This window comes from Puntigrus tetrazona, chromosome 5, assembly GCF_018831695.1.
Source record: "Puntigrus tetrazona isolate hp1 chromosome 5, ASM1883169v1, whole genome shotgun sequence".
NCBI lineage: Eukaryota > Metazoa > Chordata > Actinopteri > Cypriniformes > Cyprinidae > Puntigrus > Puntigrus tetrazona.
This window is the reverse complement of record NC_056703.1, coordinates 9352981-9369267: the sequence shown is the minus strand read 5'-3', so window position 1 is coordinate 9369267 and position 16287 is coordinate 9352981. Positions and strand designations below refer to the sequence as shown.

The 16287-nt window shown below is 36.0% G+C and overlaps 1 protein-coding gene across 4 annotated transcripts in view; it reads right to left on the bottom strand.

Annotated features, from left to right (window-relative positions):
* ppp3cca (protein phosphatase 3, catalytic subunit, gamma isozyme, a) overlaps positions 1-16287 on the bottom strand; it is a 30458-nt gene that overhangs the window by 2655 nt on the left and 11516 nt on the right. The window contains exons 4-13 of one of the 4 annotated variants that reach the window (XM_043240253.1): positions 15408-15519; positions 9390-9535; positions 9154-9293; positions 7923-8000; positions 7569-7663; positions 6995-7120; positions 6599-6676; positions 4280-4367; positions 3672-3769; positions 1743-1769 (exon numbers count right to left, since the gene is read on the bottom strand). In XM_043240253.1, coding sequence (XP_043096188.1) covers positions 1743-1769; positions 3672-3769; positions 4280-4367; positions 6599-6676; positions 6995-7120; positions 7569-7663; positions 7923-8000; positions 9154-9293; positions 9390-9535; positions 15408-15519 — 988 coding nt within the window. The remainder of the gene's footprint in view (positions 1-1742; positions 1770-3671; positions 3770-4279; positions 4368-6598; positions 6677-6994; positions 7121-7568; positions 7664-7922; positions 8001-9153; positions 9294-9389; positions 9536-15407; positions 15520-16287) is intronic. The other 3 variants (XM_043240254.1, XM_043240255.1, XM_043240256.1) reach the window with 3 other exon arrangements.

Genomic DNA, 16287 nt, shown 5'->3' with positions numbered 1-16287 from the left:
GAAATGCAATTGTGGTGCTTTTTTTAAATGATCAAGAGTATCTTGAACTGGTAAGAGTATCTTATGCTTATTTACTTAGCACAACATAGCAAAACAAAAATTTTGTGAAATATTAATTAATATGTAACTTTAAACAGAAATGCATTATATATGCTTATATGTAATTCATTGATTTGAATTTTTTGTTGAAACAATTTTTAATGAAAAAAAAAATTACTACAGGATTTATTCAGAAAAAAAAAAGTCTCATGGATCAATTTAATGTATCTTTGCGGAGTTAAAGTAAAAAAAAATGAATAAAATTAAATCTTACTGAACTTTTTAACCTGTTTAGAGAAACAGGGAGGGCAAAATGGTGGCAAAAACTGTAACTTGCAATTTTACAATTATGGGGTGCAGTAAAATATATAATAAAATGCACAGAAATAAGATTTTTTTTATATGTATCGTTTCAATTCATATAATTTACAATTTAATTGCACAGGCCATATGTAACATTTTACTTATATTGCATAAAAAGTGAATTTATAGCACTGAAAAAAAAGGAGTGCCAATTCACTTCAAAATTCAGAAGACATGAAGACATATGCCGTAACACATCACTCATACTTTAAGCCACAAAAAGAGCTGAAACACATATTTCACCAAAACAACATGCACGAACAGGAAAGTTGATTCTTGCACAACTAACAGGCTTATTATGTCCTATGGCATTTCTGAAAACACCAGGCAACTGCCAAGGTGAATCATGACCGTTTCCAGTTGACAGAGCAAACACAAGACGCCCATTCAACACCAGTAAAAATGGAGATGCGGCTGAACTTAGAAATCGGGTCAGGAACTCGAGTGTCTTGCTCTGGCACACTTAACATTTCATGCCAGAGCGTCTGTTTGTGTTTGTCTGCACAATAGCTTATAGCCTCGGTACATTACAGCGGGCGAGAGGCCTCGGGCAAGAGTGTTACGCATGAACGGGAACAGACAGTCTTAGGAACGCAGAGTCGTAACGAGATTAGAATCTGAAAATGTTTGGTGGAGGAAGGTCCTGGACTCTCCGCCAATCGCATGGCAGAATGGGAATTAGCACGCTCTAGCCAGGGCCCAGGACTAACCAGCAAACCCCTCCGGTCAACAGGCAACAGCTAATTAATGAGGTGAAGTGGAGTCAGTCCCTTACTGCATGGATGCCTTTAAGTGTCCACATACATTTATCATAATATATATATATATATATATATATATATATATATATATATATACACACTAAAAAATGCCTTTATGAAATGTTAACCGCTGTATTCAATTCAATTGGTTCGTGCAAGAATATAGATTTTCCATGATTCGTTTGAGGTGCACACACACACACAAACACACAGTTTTTGTGCTTTATGGGGACTTTACAAGCTCTTTACAAACCATATATTCTATCTACCCTACACCAACTGTTCCCCTTACAGGACACTTTCTGCATTTTTTGACTTTCAAAAAAAAAAAAAGAAGAAGTTTTTTTAAAACCTTTTGAATTACAGGGACATTAGCAGTGTCCTCACAAACCACCTTCAAATTGTAATACCTGTCATACCCACGTCATTATACCAATTTTTGTCCGTGTTAACCACAAAAACCAGTACACATACACACAAAGACAGACTTTGAGGTGAACAGCAAGGCACAAAAACACACAAAGGGGAAAAAGGACAGCATATAAAGGGGCAGGAGATGACACATTACAGCCAGCGTACCTCGGCCCTCCTTTGCTTCTATGGTGGCTGTATTAGCAAGCACAGCAGGAAGTAGCCCAAAATGAATGGAGAGAGAGAGGTTATATCAGTGTGATTACACCCCGAGCATATTAACCCCACACACCACAGCAATGCAGGCGTATTAGTAGTTAAAGAATCCAACAGTAATATAAACAGAGCAGTTAGTGAGGAAAAAAGCAATTAGTTCTTTACAACCAGAGTAACCGTTAGACCATAAGGAAAAAACTAACAAACAAAAAAAACTATTACACTAGGAGTTTTGGTGAAACAAGGGTAAAAAAAAAAAAAAACATGTATAATTTTGTTTTATATTAACACTAAATATTAAATACTAAAAATAAAGATCTTGAATAAAAGTACCCTTTATATACCATTTTGAATTGATCTCTGATTTGGAGATTTCTACAGGCAAGACATTTTGTCAGACACAACTAATCTATGCCGTATTAGCTGATGTGAGAGGACGGTAGCCAGAAAACAAACCCATCTTCTAAAATAATATTACTTTCTGATTATATGGTTATAGCTGTCCTAAGGTCTTCTGGTAAGATGAGGCCAACAGCTTCTTAAGTTTCTTTAATATTCCTCTCTGTTCCGTAGGTCTGGGTGGCTTGATGTCTGACCCACACGGACAATGAAGCCAGCTTCTTAAAAGGTCACTGAATTTTCTATATGTACTTCAAACAGTGACATCCACCCACTGTCTCCCTCCGATTTCCCTCTCTCACTCCATCACTACTCACTCGCACAAACTTCCCTACGCCATTGGCCTTTAATGACCTTTAGTCCTGGACACCTAGCCAACAGATTCGTCTACCCAGAGAGGACAGGTCAATCCACAGAGTCATGATGTGGCTCTCATGACAGGCAGCCTCTGATTGGTTCTCCGAGCTCTCTCTAGTGCAGGTGGCTAAATCACATGGCTTAATGTGAGCCTACAGGGAAGGGCTTTATACAACACTTAGGCAAATAATCAGTGTAAACATTGCATTAGTTCATAGGTGGACAACAGGATACAGCAGGTGTTCACAGTGCAGAAAAAAGCTGAAATGTCATAATATATTATTATATTGTAATTAAAGAAATTGAAGTCTATTTAAGACCTAGTTAAGGTTTTGTGAATTGAGACAGATAGTCATGAGAATTTATGATGTCATGAAAAATATATCTCTCTTATGATCAATTATGATAATTTTTATGAATACTTATTCACCAATAACGCATTAAATTAATGACTTCAAGATTTTCAAGCATTTTCTTTAAATTTAATAACATATTACAATGTTGTTTTTTATGCATTTGATCGAATAAATACGGCCTTGACTATAAGAGACTTTTAAAAAATAAAAATAGATACTTTTAAATTTGAAAGTTTAATGGCTTTATACTCCCATCAAAGAAGCAAAAACAGTAACGCTGAACTGTAAGTTCTGTGAAAAATGTAACTTGAGAAAGTAATGTCTCAATGCAAGTTCTAATTGAATGGTTTCATTTTACAAAATACTGATTTTAGGAACGATTTTGGCCCTGACACCAGCAATAAGGATCTGAGCAGCTGGAGGTGTGGGCAATAATTCCGTAGCTAGCACTGGAATGTTGCTAAAAAAAGTGAATTAAGCAGTCGGGCGCAGAGCAGAAAAGAGCACAGCCCTCATCAGTATATGAGCTCTGATGGCGTTCAGGATGAGGGGTAGAGACACGTCAACATCATTAGTGTCTCGCATGCCAAAGCTCATTGTAGCTGCTGCATGCTGGTACTCTCTGCCTTCGTAAGAGTGTGATGAGAGCAGCGCTGGGTCACACGTGGTGATGATGATGATCCAATACGATTTCCGGGGTAGGATGCGAGAGGCCTGCGAACCCACTTTACTAACTTACCATTACAAAACCATAAACATGCTCACTTACCATTCTGTAAGGTCTGCTTGCCTCCAGACAACACTCCTAGAGGTAGCGTTCCGGTTGGGGTGAGCCCTTTGAGGGTCAGTACACTCTCGCTCTCTTCCCTGCGGCATAACACACACACACACACACACACACACACACACACACAATTAGGGTTGTGTTCAAAGTACTGAACGGCATATAATCAATTAGGGTGGGGAAGCAGGAAAAAGAGGAAATACATGCTAATTTGAAACTTTCGGCAACCTAATATGAATATCGCTCAGAAAACCAAAGACAAAAGACTTCAAGATGTCCTCTGTTCGTCCATTATCTATGGCATTGTTCATCTGGAATAATGTCTAATATAATTAGACCGCTATTCTGCAAGATGACTCACTGACGCCAGCTCATTAATCCTAATGAAGGAAAAGTGTGTGTGTGTGCGCGTGTGTGTGGCATTAAAACAAAACTTCACAAGGGAATTTTTCCTGTTCTTTATACAAACATTTTTTTTTTCTTTTTGATAACTGTAATTATTTCACAAGCAGTACAGTAAATTTATAAACACACACACACACACACACACACACACACACACACACACAGTATATAATTGAATGCAGACTGACCTGAGAACGGAAAAGACTCTGGCCATTTTCCCAATGGCACGGATCTTATTTCTGATCACCTCCTTACGGACAGCTGGAGCTCCACCTGCTCCAAAACACACACAAATAAACAAATAAAAAAAATCAGCATCAACGAGTGTCACCCCATAGGACCTCTGACCCCCAGCAAGGGGAGGGAACCAGAAATTATGCTCTTATTTTTGAACATTATGGCAATGGAATTTTAAACTGCATTTCAAGCAGTTACTCTAACAACTTTATTAATTTAAAAAATAACAATAACAATAATAGTAACAACAACATCAACAACAACAATATATTAATAAATAATAAGTTAGCTGCTTTGGATAAAGGTATCTGCTAAATGCACTAATTGAATAATAATAATAATAATAATAATAATAATAATAATAAATTATTATTATTACACAAATCACAATTTCTATTTCATTTTAAATTGCTTAATATTCTTTTTACTATGTTATTACAACTATATTTATTATTCCAAAAGTCACATTATTAGATTTGTAGAATACCTTGCATTGGTCTAAACTGTTTGGAATTACTCAATGAGACAATAAGGTGAACCCGAAGAGCTTCAAAGAACACTTTATAAGCCTTGCGTGGGCTTGAGAGTATTTGCAGAAGAGTGTCACGCCTTTGCTCTAATTGTTTAAGCAGATCGGTTTCCTGTTCAATAATTACACAGGGCAAAACCATAATCCTACATAGTCGATCCAGTGCATTTAACAAAAAAAAGAAAAGAAAAGAAAAATTGCAATAAATTTACGTTTAAATTGCAATAATGTGTGACCCGATCCAGCAAAATGAGTCATAGTGACCCAAATTTCAAAACTGAGGTTTTAGTAACAATGGAAAAAGACCATAAGCTTTAAAATTATATCCTAGTACAAGTCATATCTTGAATGGTTTAAGATTATGGTCATCTGCCCTCATTTTCCAATTGACAGATTTTAGCAAAGAAACAGGAACAAAAACTTTACAAATTTCTATCTAAATCAAAATTGATTGCATTTAAAGGGATTTTACAGCATAATTTGACCCAAGTTATATACATGCGCTATTAAAGCAGGCAAATTATTTTTCCAAGTATTTATTTGAATAAATGTTTGATGTCATGAAAATGTCCCTTTTACAAAGATTTACTAAAATCCATATGAAAGTGAGGTAGTCTTTTGTAGCCTATCTGAAAGCTAAGTGCCTGCTTTTAAGTCAACAAATTCAAATCGAAAAATAATATTATCTAAAATTATGTAATCCATTCAAACGCAAGGGAGGTAAAGTCTTTCCCATAGCTGAGCTTATTATAGGCAGTCACCTGCGCGCAAGCGGCCTTACCTAAAAATGAAAAAAAAAAATAAGATAAATCTAATTTTCATTGTTTTTGAAAGGAGGAGGAGTAAGCCAGAATTGACCTCAAAAGAATATTTGAATAATTACATTACTTATTGAGTAACTAAATTACAGAGTAGTAAAGTAATTTAAATGCAATATTGATGATGAAATTAGCAATTGTAATTAATTACGTTTTGAAAGTAACGTATCCAACAGTGCTGACGTGAAGAGCTGAAAAAAGCATCCATTTCCAGCAAATTTTGTAAAACTTTAAGACAATTTTAAGAGTCATTTAAATACCTTTACTCTATTATCTGGACTAAGAAACTTTGGGAGATTAGTTTTTAATGTCTGTTCTTTGAAATTAGCTTTAAAAAAAAAAAAAAAAAAATAAATAAAATAAAAATAATAATAATAATAATAATAATATTATATATATATATATATATATATATATATATATATATATATATATATATAAAGAATAATATTTATTTATAGAAATATTTATTTTTAATTATAAAAATAATTAATTATTTTTAATAATTAGAATGTTGCAACTTCTGACTAATTCCACCAGAACAGGTAATATATTTTGCAATACTACTCTTTTTATATGAGTGCACCATCATCTGAATTATACTCTCCACAACAGACCGTCTAAGCAGGAAGCATCATGGGACAACATAAGCAGACATTAGACCTCCAGGGAAAGCATCTTAGACAGCTAGAATGACAGTTGGACACTTGAGGACCTGCTGTCTATGCCGATGATGACCAGGCAGACATACGCTCACACACACACACACACACACGCTAAGCAAGCACATTCAAGCTGTTCTGCATTAAATTATGTCACTGAACACGAAGCAAGAGGAAATCAGCACAAAAGCCAGCTGTCAGCTTACCAAACTTTAATTAATCTCAATTGTGTAATACACGAGTGTACAAGAAAACCCTTACCTTCACACAAGTCATCTCCCTCTGACATGAGTTCATCATCAGAGCAGATGTTCAGGACATTCACCAACATCTCAGTCACTGTGAAAAGTGAAACTTCCATGTCAGAGCTGCAATATAAGCTGCTATTTTACATCAGATCTATGTAGTTCTTCAGAATTTAAATCTAAATATTTGTGGCTTACGCCCCTGTAAAGAGCAAGTCTCCGATTTTGTAAAAAGTGCCCTTGAACACGCTGGCACAAATAGAATGAGGTTTTAATGATGTTTTTTTTTTCCTGTATTCTTCCCACTGAGAGGACACAGTCAGCCAGCAAAGACATCATCAGCAAGGTCATTCTTGCTTCACCTCAGTCTCACAATTCCTAAAAATCCCAACCCTTGCTTTTGACAGCTTACCTTTCTCGCCCACGAAGGGCAGCGACCACGTAAACACATCCATGAAGTTGGGTAACCAGTACGGGTGAGGAGAGCAGTTAAACTGTCTAATGTTCATGACATTGTTTTCATATTTCAGCACAGCCGCTGAGGAGGAAAAAAACGACACATTCATGAAAACCAACAAAAAAAAGGGAAAGCAACATGATAGGCTGCCACACGGGTTCAATACTATCCCATTCTAGATTTCTAAACACTTTACTCAGAATATGGTAATAATTACAACAGATATGCCGGGTATATTTTTTTTGCACAGCTGGCGATTGTTACATTATCCATCAGCGATCCAAATTAGAGGCTCCAACAATAAACATATGAAATCAGAAGTCTATTGTAAAATTATTTAAATAAGTAAAGAAAATCTCATTCTTGTTAGATGAGAACGTGCGATCGAATTCACCTGCGTCACTCGTAATGCTTTATCAAAACGAGTTAAGATTCCAAAGTAACAATGATGCAAGTTTTTCTATTTTCAGGGTCTGAACAGAAAAGCGCGAAATGCAAGACCAACATGCTTTAAGATAAACCAACATACCTTTATTGTTATAGACGTCTAGGTAATTTGGTGCTGAGAAAATGGTAATTAACGAAGGGAAGCCTGTTGTCTGACTTTTCCTGTACATCCTGTACCTGTGAAACACAAAATCTGTAGATTAGCTCGGCGTGCCAACAGACCATCTGGCATAGATCAATAAACGAAGCGCTCTCTGTCATTGTTAGATAATGTACTCTTGTCAAATTCAGTGACTAATGATCCAATAATCCATGGTTGCAGATGGTATATATTTTTTTAACTGGCAGACACCGAAAGACACGACAAGATAAAACTAGCAAAAGCTTTAGCTTTTTCAGGTGTCACCATCATCAACGAATCACAATCAATACTTACCCTGCGTCTTGTGCTTCATGCGCTCTGATTACTGACAACAGGTTGTTGTTTGTCAGAAAGTCACAAACTGCTGCATAACTGTCAAACAAGGGAAAGAAAAACGTCTGAGGGTCTCATAATGAAAGAATGCAGCCCTTTAAACATCTCAAGCCCTCTTGCCCACACTGAACCAAAGATGAGCCAACGTACCGGATGGTTCTGAATACAGCTCTTTGGGGTTCTCTTTAAGTCCACGTACAGTAAAGTCTCAAGCTATTAGACCACCACCTGCACTTTGTTAACATTCAGTTGGCGTGGTACAAACAAATGCCAGCTGGACAAGCAAACAGTGAGCAAACACACTTCTATATACACCCAGAACGAAACCAGCTGGGTGACACAGATCAGGTTATTTCCAGGAGTCGCTGCAAATCAGACAGGATTTCCGCACCAGCTCACAGATGCCCGAATGACTCAGACAATTAAGTGCAAAAAAAATAAAAAAAAATTAAGAAAAAAGACATTCCAACCAGCTTCTTTCCTCTAATATGCAACCGATTCTTTTGCAAACATTACATAAATAGTTTACAAAATAAGCTAAATTCAACCAATGAACTACAAACTACAAACCACCTTTTTCCCTTACAATTGTCTGTGCGTCTTTAGTAAAACCCATCAGTACAAAGAATTAGCTGTGAATAGGCATGGACATTCTTTTTACGTCTGACCTTACTGAATAAGCATTTGTAGATGTTTCTCTTTGCAATTTGTTGATATTAGGAAGTACGGCAGAAATGAGAGAGAAGGAAGAGGATTTTTTTTTTTTGGAATTTTTATGGATTTATTTAATTCGCTTTAGGATATAAAAGACTACCTGGAACCCTCAACTAGGAGTCACGCAATACCAGGTCTATCCAAACCTCTTGCAACGTCTAGCATTTTTTGGCGTCCGATTCTTTCCAACGTACTGTGGGTAATTTATTTCTTTAATTGCAAAATTGCAACTGCATTCATTTAAAATGGTCGATATGCGAATGAGATGTGTTCCTTAATTTGCACATAGTTAGTAAATCACTGCAAAAATTTTGGCTCTTTGGAATTTCACTCTTGCGCAAATTTGCCCTGTTTAGTAAAACTGACCCCATCTTTCTGTCCTGGTGGTTGATTTGAATTACAAATGTAGATTTCTTTTGTTATATAAAGATATAGATTGAAGAATAGATTTATGCTTTCTTCAAAAATGGAGGGTTACCTGAAGAAATAGGAGCAGCCTCTGACTGAGTTGTGGTTAAAGTGCTCTGCCGTCTTCTCACTGCCGTAGTCCTCTCCTGGGTCGGCCCAGATCAAATCACACATAGGCCCGAACGCCGGGGGCTCCTTAAACCTGTCTAACTGCAAAATACAGTGCAAGAAAGAAAGAGGCATGAATACATCTTGTTTTATAATAAAAAAGGATGCAAGGAAAAGGACAGGACACGAGACGCTTACTTTTCTAATGTCATCTAAGCAGTTGATTTCTGGTGAGAGGCCCCCGTGAACGCAGAGGAACTGCTGATTTAGAAGAGCTGCAAGAGGTAAGCAGTCGAAGGCCTCCATGCATGCGTCATAAACCCTCTCTGAATACTTTATTTTACCTGTGAGGAAACAAAAGACAGACAATTAGAGTACGGAGCTCTGAAGTCAAGAAAACCCCAGACAGGCTCATTTCTCCTTGAAGATTAGATATGATTCATTGGGCTGCACTGTTGCATCTATTTCATGAAGTAAATAATAACAAGCGATAAATAGCTTGAACTTGAAGCAATCAATAACACAACAACAAATCACAAAGTCACTTATAAAGCAGTATATCACTCATTCAGTACCATTTTGTTGACCTTGATATTTGAACAAATAATTGATTAACTGAATACAGGAATAGATTGTAGGCTATTTATGACAGCTGGGACATTACGTATCTCCACCACTTATTGCCAAGGTCGATTTTGTCCAAACCACTTTATGAAATAACTTATGATAACGAAAAGGATGTGTCTCAATATATCCAATTAAAAGTATGAATATTGTTCAGTTCGCTTCAGTTCAAAAACAAAATGATTCAATTTTTATTTCCGGACGTAATTCTATTTTCTTTTTTTAAATATTATGCTCAAAACGGTTATTTATCTAAAAATATAGTAAAAATACAGTAAAACTTTTTTTGGTAGTTTTTTTCTTCTTCGATTTTGTAATCATTTGTGCTGCTTTAAAAAAAAAAAAAAAAAAAAAAAGTTTGTAGAATCCATTATGTTTTTCTAGAACTGTACTGTTATAAACTTCAAAATTAATTTCTTTCAAAAACATTTTACTGCACCCACAACGACGAATTTGCAGCGGTATTTTAAATATATTTCAGTACATTGCTCGCTAAAAATGAATGCTATTAATGATTTTATCAAATAAGGACTTGATATAATTTATCAGGACTTAAATATTAAAAAAAATAGACCTGCTGAAATAGACCTGCTCTTTAAATCAGTACACCAGTAAGAGAAACAATCAACATAATTTTATTTGTACAAAATAATATTCTGTGATGTCACAACCAGCGTGACTGTTTGCAGGCAGACAGTAATAACTATACCTAAAGTGACAAAACCTGCCACTAAGCAGACACAAAAGCAGCAGGGACTGTTCAATTCAATTCAAATGAGCCTAATTAGTGCAATGTGAATCCTTAATTCAGCTGCTGATTAAGCTTATTAATACTTTAGTATCTGGACTGAAGTAGTCTCATTAGTCTTGTCTTCTGGTTTCCACTAAATACAGCTGGGTTATTCACCAAACCGTATTACACATTCGCCCCTCGAGTGAGGTCTCATGGAGAGCACTTGGGCTTCCACTGAACATTCAGCCATGAAACCACCTCCATCTTTTTTTCATGTGGAGCACAATAGCAATGCTATTGTATGAGCTTAATAGCAAACAGTGCTCATTTCAAGCACAATAGACTAGTACCACTGACCCATACAAAACCAAAATCAGGGATTTAATCAGACCTTCAAAAGAACCTTCATTTAAATGTAATTTGAATTTTACCAAGAAGCAAAAGCGTAATATACTATAATATAATGTAATACGCTATAGTATACAGTGCTATTACATTAGAGAAGACGATACACCTGGCAATGATAACCTTGTGGAAAAAAAAAGTACTGAACATGCTTTTTGTAGTGAAAAAAAAAAAAAAATGGAGTACATATGAAGTACACAAAGTACAAATAAAAACTGTACATCCAGATGATATTAAATGGCATGAATATATTATGTTAACAATAAAATATTGCTTTAGACCGTGTGCATTCAATACCACCTATTTTAAATGTGCCTAAATATAAAAAAAAAAAAAAAAAAAAAAAAAAAGTTTCAAACTGAATTTAAAGCATATTTTAGCTTACCACAAATGTTCTCAGTACATTCAGTACACTTTAACAAAAAAAAAATAATTACGAAATTACATAGAAATATAAACCCAAGTCTTAGGTGGGTCACAATAAGCACTCTAAAGCCCATCTATATGCATCTTATACAAATTTAAACTATATTACATTTTACTGTCATGGCTTGTGGCATCATCACAATCAGCACATTATTTTAGAATTATTATTTCCAAAAATTAGCACGCCGAAACATGCTTTTTCAAACGAGTAGTCATGGTGTTACTCGAAAACCTGAATAAAGTTATCTGAATAAAAGATTAGCAAGCAATTTCACACCCATACTAGCACATACAGGTATTACATTTTGCAGCTATACATACGAAACTCTGTATTTGACTAATTACAAACCTATAAATGAAACAAAATGTAACACTAGCTAATTTTAGCGCGCTACCAGATATATTCCATATGACTACTGTTAATATAAAAAAAAGGGGCAGAAGAGTATGGACGCTTCAGGTGTCAACGGCTCAAAATAAGTCCAAGTTGGTCATGTGATCTCCTAGCAGTGGCTTTAGAAATCCTGTAATAACCTCCTGGCAGATGGGTTCTGGGCTCAGTGGATGCAAACCGGTTCGACCACATCAGACGAGAGAGAAGAAATCCCTGTGTAGAGATATTCTTTGGGACAACAAATACGCCTCAGTATTTGTAAGCAACAGGAGCATGAATAAACCCAAGCCAGAAAGGAAGCTAAACAGCTTCTTGCGTCTCTATCCTGGCTGGTCATGCTGCATTAAATGAAGGTTTTAAATAAATTATTGAAAAAGAATGCTAATGAGAGGCTTCAGAAAGAAAAGACTCTCTCATAAATCAGGAGAGGTAATGCTGCGTATATTGTACAACGGCCCATCGGGTTTGTCTCTTTGTGAGCCAGATGAGCCCCATCCACTTCACTATGCAGCATATTAATAACTCACACCTGGACACTTTCTGGCAGCTATACAAACCTTACTCTAATAGAGCTGTCTGTGAGCCTGTATTCTCAGAGGGACAAAGTGCTGTTTGCAGAAAACAGAGCACGTAAAGGCCGTAAAACAAAGACAGTGCCTGTTTATGAACTCTCACACAGCACTGGGAATATTCTTTCAGTCTTAAGAAGGCTGCTATAGATCTTAGAGAGAGTAGAGGCCCATTACAGACTGTGAGGAACAAGTCTTAAAGGGACAGTGAACCCAAAAATGAAAATTACCCCATGATTTACTCACCCGCGAGCTATACTAGGTGAATGTATAGATATTTTTCTCAAAATTATAACTTTGCTTCAGAAGGCCTTCATTCACCCAATGGACCTGTGTGGAGTAATTTTATGACAGAGGAAGGATGAGCTTTTTTTGGGTTTTTATATTTCAACACCCATTAACTGTCATTATAAAACTAATATAACTCTGACTGCATTCGTCTGAAATAAGTCAGTCATATAGTCTACACCGAGGATAGCTTGAGGGTGAGTAAACTATTTACATTTACATTTTTGGGTGAAGTTTCCCTTTAAGTTCCTAAAAGTATCAAATTTTCAGAGTCTGTTGACATCCCCCTGGAAATATGCAGATGAAACAAATACTGTTAGCTGAACACAACGTTATAGGAAAATGAACAGACTGCACTTTTGCAAAAAAAATCTAGTCTTATTAAGCTCACATACGTATATATATATATATATATATAGAGAGAGAGAGAGAGAGAGTGGTGTGTGTGTGTATATATATGTTACACGCTGTGCTTGACATTAACACTCGCCAACCCGCCAAATGGGGATGGATTTTAGCTGTGGCAGGTAACAAGGTCACACCCACTAGCAACTAGGGCAGGCTCAACATTAATGCTTCTATGGGACAAATAGAGTTTTTGAAGGAGCAGGTAAAACTTTTTTCCCCCTCACTGGATAGCTAATCTGATTAAAAACCTCTAATTAGGGAAGCACAAAAATTTGGGTGAGAATGCCTACGATTACTTGGTGTCGTTTGGCAATCGATAATGGATAATACTGACAGGTCACGCGAGTTGAGGCTCACACTCAAAACAAATGAATGCAACTGCACACAAGAAAGTTTTAAATAATGATTGGGCATCTCAGAGCAACACACACCAGTATTTTGTTACTGAATGAATCAGCGTTTCAGAACGAGTCAATAATTCAGTGGTCTATTCACAAAGACAGGCACTTCTTGAATGAATCAGCCATTTGAACGAATTAATTGCCTTAATGACTCACTCACTGAGACTTATGGCTTGCTGGCACCTACTGGTGGTTACTTTTAATAAAAGTAAAAAGTACCTTTACTATGAATTTTGTCGCCAATATTTCATATTCGGACAACTCTTATAATTTTGCAGTGTAAATGAATTCATGCTACATTTCAGCTTCATTAAAGCACCTGAGTAATCTAAATGCCACTACAGCTGCTTGTGTTTCTTCTGGAATGGAAAGATTGCTCTTGTTAATACTGATTGGTAACAGCTCAAAAGTGTCTTCTTATATTAAATGAAATTCATAATAAAATGTAAGAATTTGATATGAAAGATGATGTATGCATTTAAAATGGTTAGGGGGAAAAATACCTTTTAAAAAGACCAAAAAACTGGAAATCTATTTAATTGTATTTTAGGAAAAACCATACAAAATGTTGTATGATTCATATACTCTGTTATTCTTAGGTCTTTTTTATCGTTAGGCTTCTTATAGCATGTCCCAAAACTATAAGCAAAGGCATGTAAACACCATATCAGATTAAATGACGTCTCATGTAAACAGTGCACCAAATCTTTCAAATACGAGTTACAAGAAAAGTGTACCGTTTCATGTAAATGTGGCCAGTGACTGGTGAGAGTTAATGTCAAGCCCTGGTTACAAATGACACGGGAAACACAAAAAATAGGCAAGTATTACTAAATCTAAAAATAAACAGAACCACAAGGCCTGTAGTTTGATCAATTAAATATGCTACACAATTCGCAGTAAAGTGTTATTTTACATGTTAGCATCTCACGATCGTTTTTTCGTATCTCGGAACAACTAACTTCATAATTATTGCTGTCTATAGCTCCATCTCTGAATGACTTTGGCTTGATTATAACATGCATTCCGGGGAAAATATGTGCGCAGAACATCTTCCAAAAATGCAACGCGCTTATTAGCAAACATGAAGCTTCAAGGCTCCCTGCAGTTTTCAGCGGAACGCATGGTTTAACATCTGAAAAAAAATTTATTTAAGTCATAAACACCAGCAGTGTACTTCCACAGATATACTTATAACATTTATTTTGTTTCAGATGTTTCTTTTGGCAAGAACAACAAGAATGACGATAATTATTATCATAGCAAACCTGGAAATATTTTTAACTGCATCTTAGCTTTTTTTTTTCTTATCATCGTCAGAAACGCTTAACTACTAGGAAGATTGCTAAATTTGATCCAAAACTGTCAGCAGTGGCACCAACAGGCAGTGACCATATTGTGTGATTCTGGCATGCTGGGAGATTGAAACGGTAAATATGTTCTAACCAAACTTGATGTAATAATACATTTCCCAGCATGAGCAGCTGCCTTAACCCACATTAAGAAAAACAAGTCATTCAATTCATTGAAACATTACTCGCACTACTATTTCCCTCAGACAACGTGATAAGCGAGACAACCCTGACCCTCCGACTCCAACGAAACTGCACAGAAGTGACATCAGCCATAGGCAAAGCGGTAAATGAAAATTATAGTCACCACAAGCAGTTGGCCGAGTATAAAAATCTGCACCAGTTATGTCGAGTAAACATGCTTTAAGAAACGCTGCAAAATAGAGGCCGCTCTAATAAGGCGAATCAATTCTGAACCCTTAACGGCGGGAGGAATGTTATACTGTTCGCGTGGTAAAGGAAAGCGCTAGCTGATGACAGCTGGCTGAAAATGCAGCTTTTCAGACATCAAAGCGAGAACATCAGTGAAAGCCGAGGAAAAGGCTGGCGGACGGTTTGAGCCAACACATCACTTAGCTCTCTGCACTCCTAGATGCTTCATTCCCACAGCACTCACATTCCTGTTTGAAGGTGAAGTATTCTGTGAGGTGCCGACACTCATGGTTGCCTCGGAGGAGGAAGAGGGTGTTGGGGTGGTTGATCTTCAGTGTCCACAGGAACAGCACACACTACAAAAGAGAGAAAGAGAAACTTACACTCCTGAAGACACTTGACCATTAAATGGCGCAGCTATGAGAGGAAAAGGAAGACCGGTCTCAGCCTTTTACGTCGATAAACAGCGAATAAGATTCAGTTTAAATGCGTTTTATTGATGCTTTAAAAAAATGTCTTTATTCAAATAACTGTGCAAAGGAAAATTTGTAATAATTGACATCTTGTCAGGTCCAAAAGCTCAAAAGCGCCAAGATTTAAAAGGAATGGTTCACCCAAAAAATGATAACGTGCCTACCCTGAGGCCATTCACGATGTAGAAGTAGAAAAACTGATAGAGCCATTTCTTACGAATATACAGCTTTTTACTTCAGAAAATGTTAACTGATGGACTGGAGTCGTGTTGATTATAATCAGCCGACTGAACTCTGACAGCACCCATCCACTTCAGAGGATCTATTGGTGAGCAAGTGATGTAATGCATAATCTCTCCAAATCTGTTCCTATGATGAAACGCACTCATCCACATCTTGTATGGCCTGAGGGCAAGTAAATAAAAAAATAAATAAAAAAAAAATATATAATAATAATAATAATAATAATAATAATAATAATAATAATAATAATAATAATATATATATATATATATATATATATATATATATATATATATATATATATATATATTTTTTTTTTTTTTTTTTTATTTATTTATTTAATAGGGGGGACTAATCCTTTGAAATTGTCTTAACATCAATAATAATAATAATTTAAGTATCTGTATA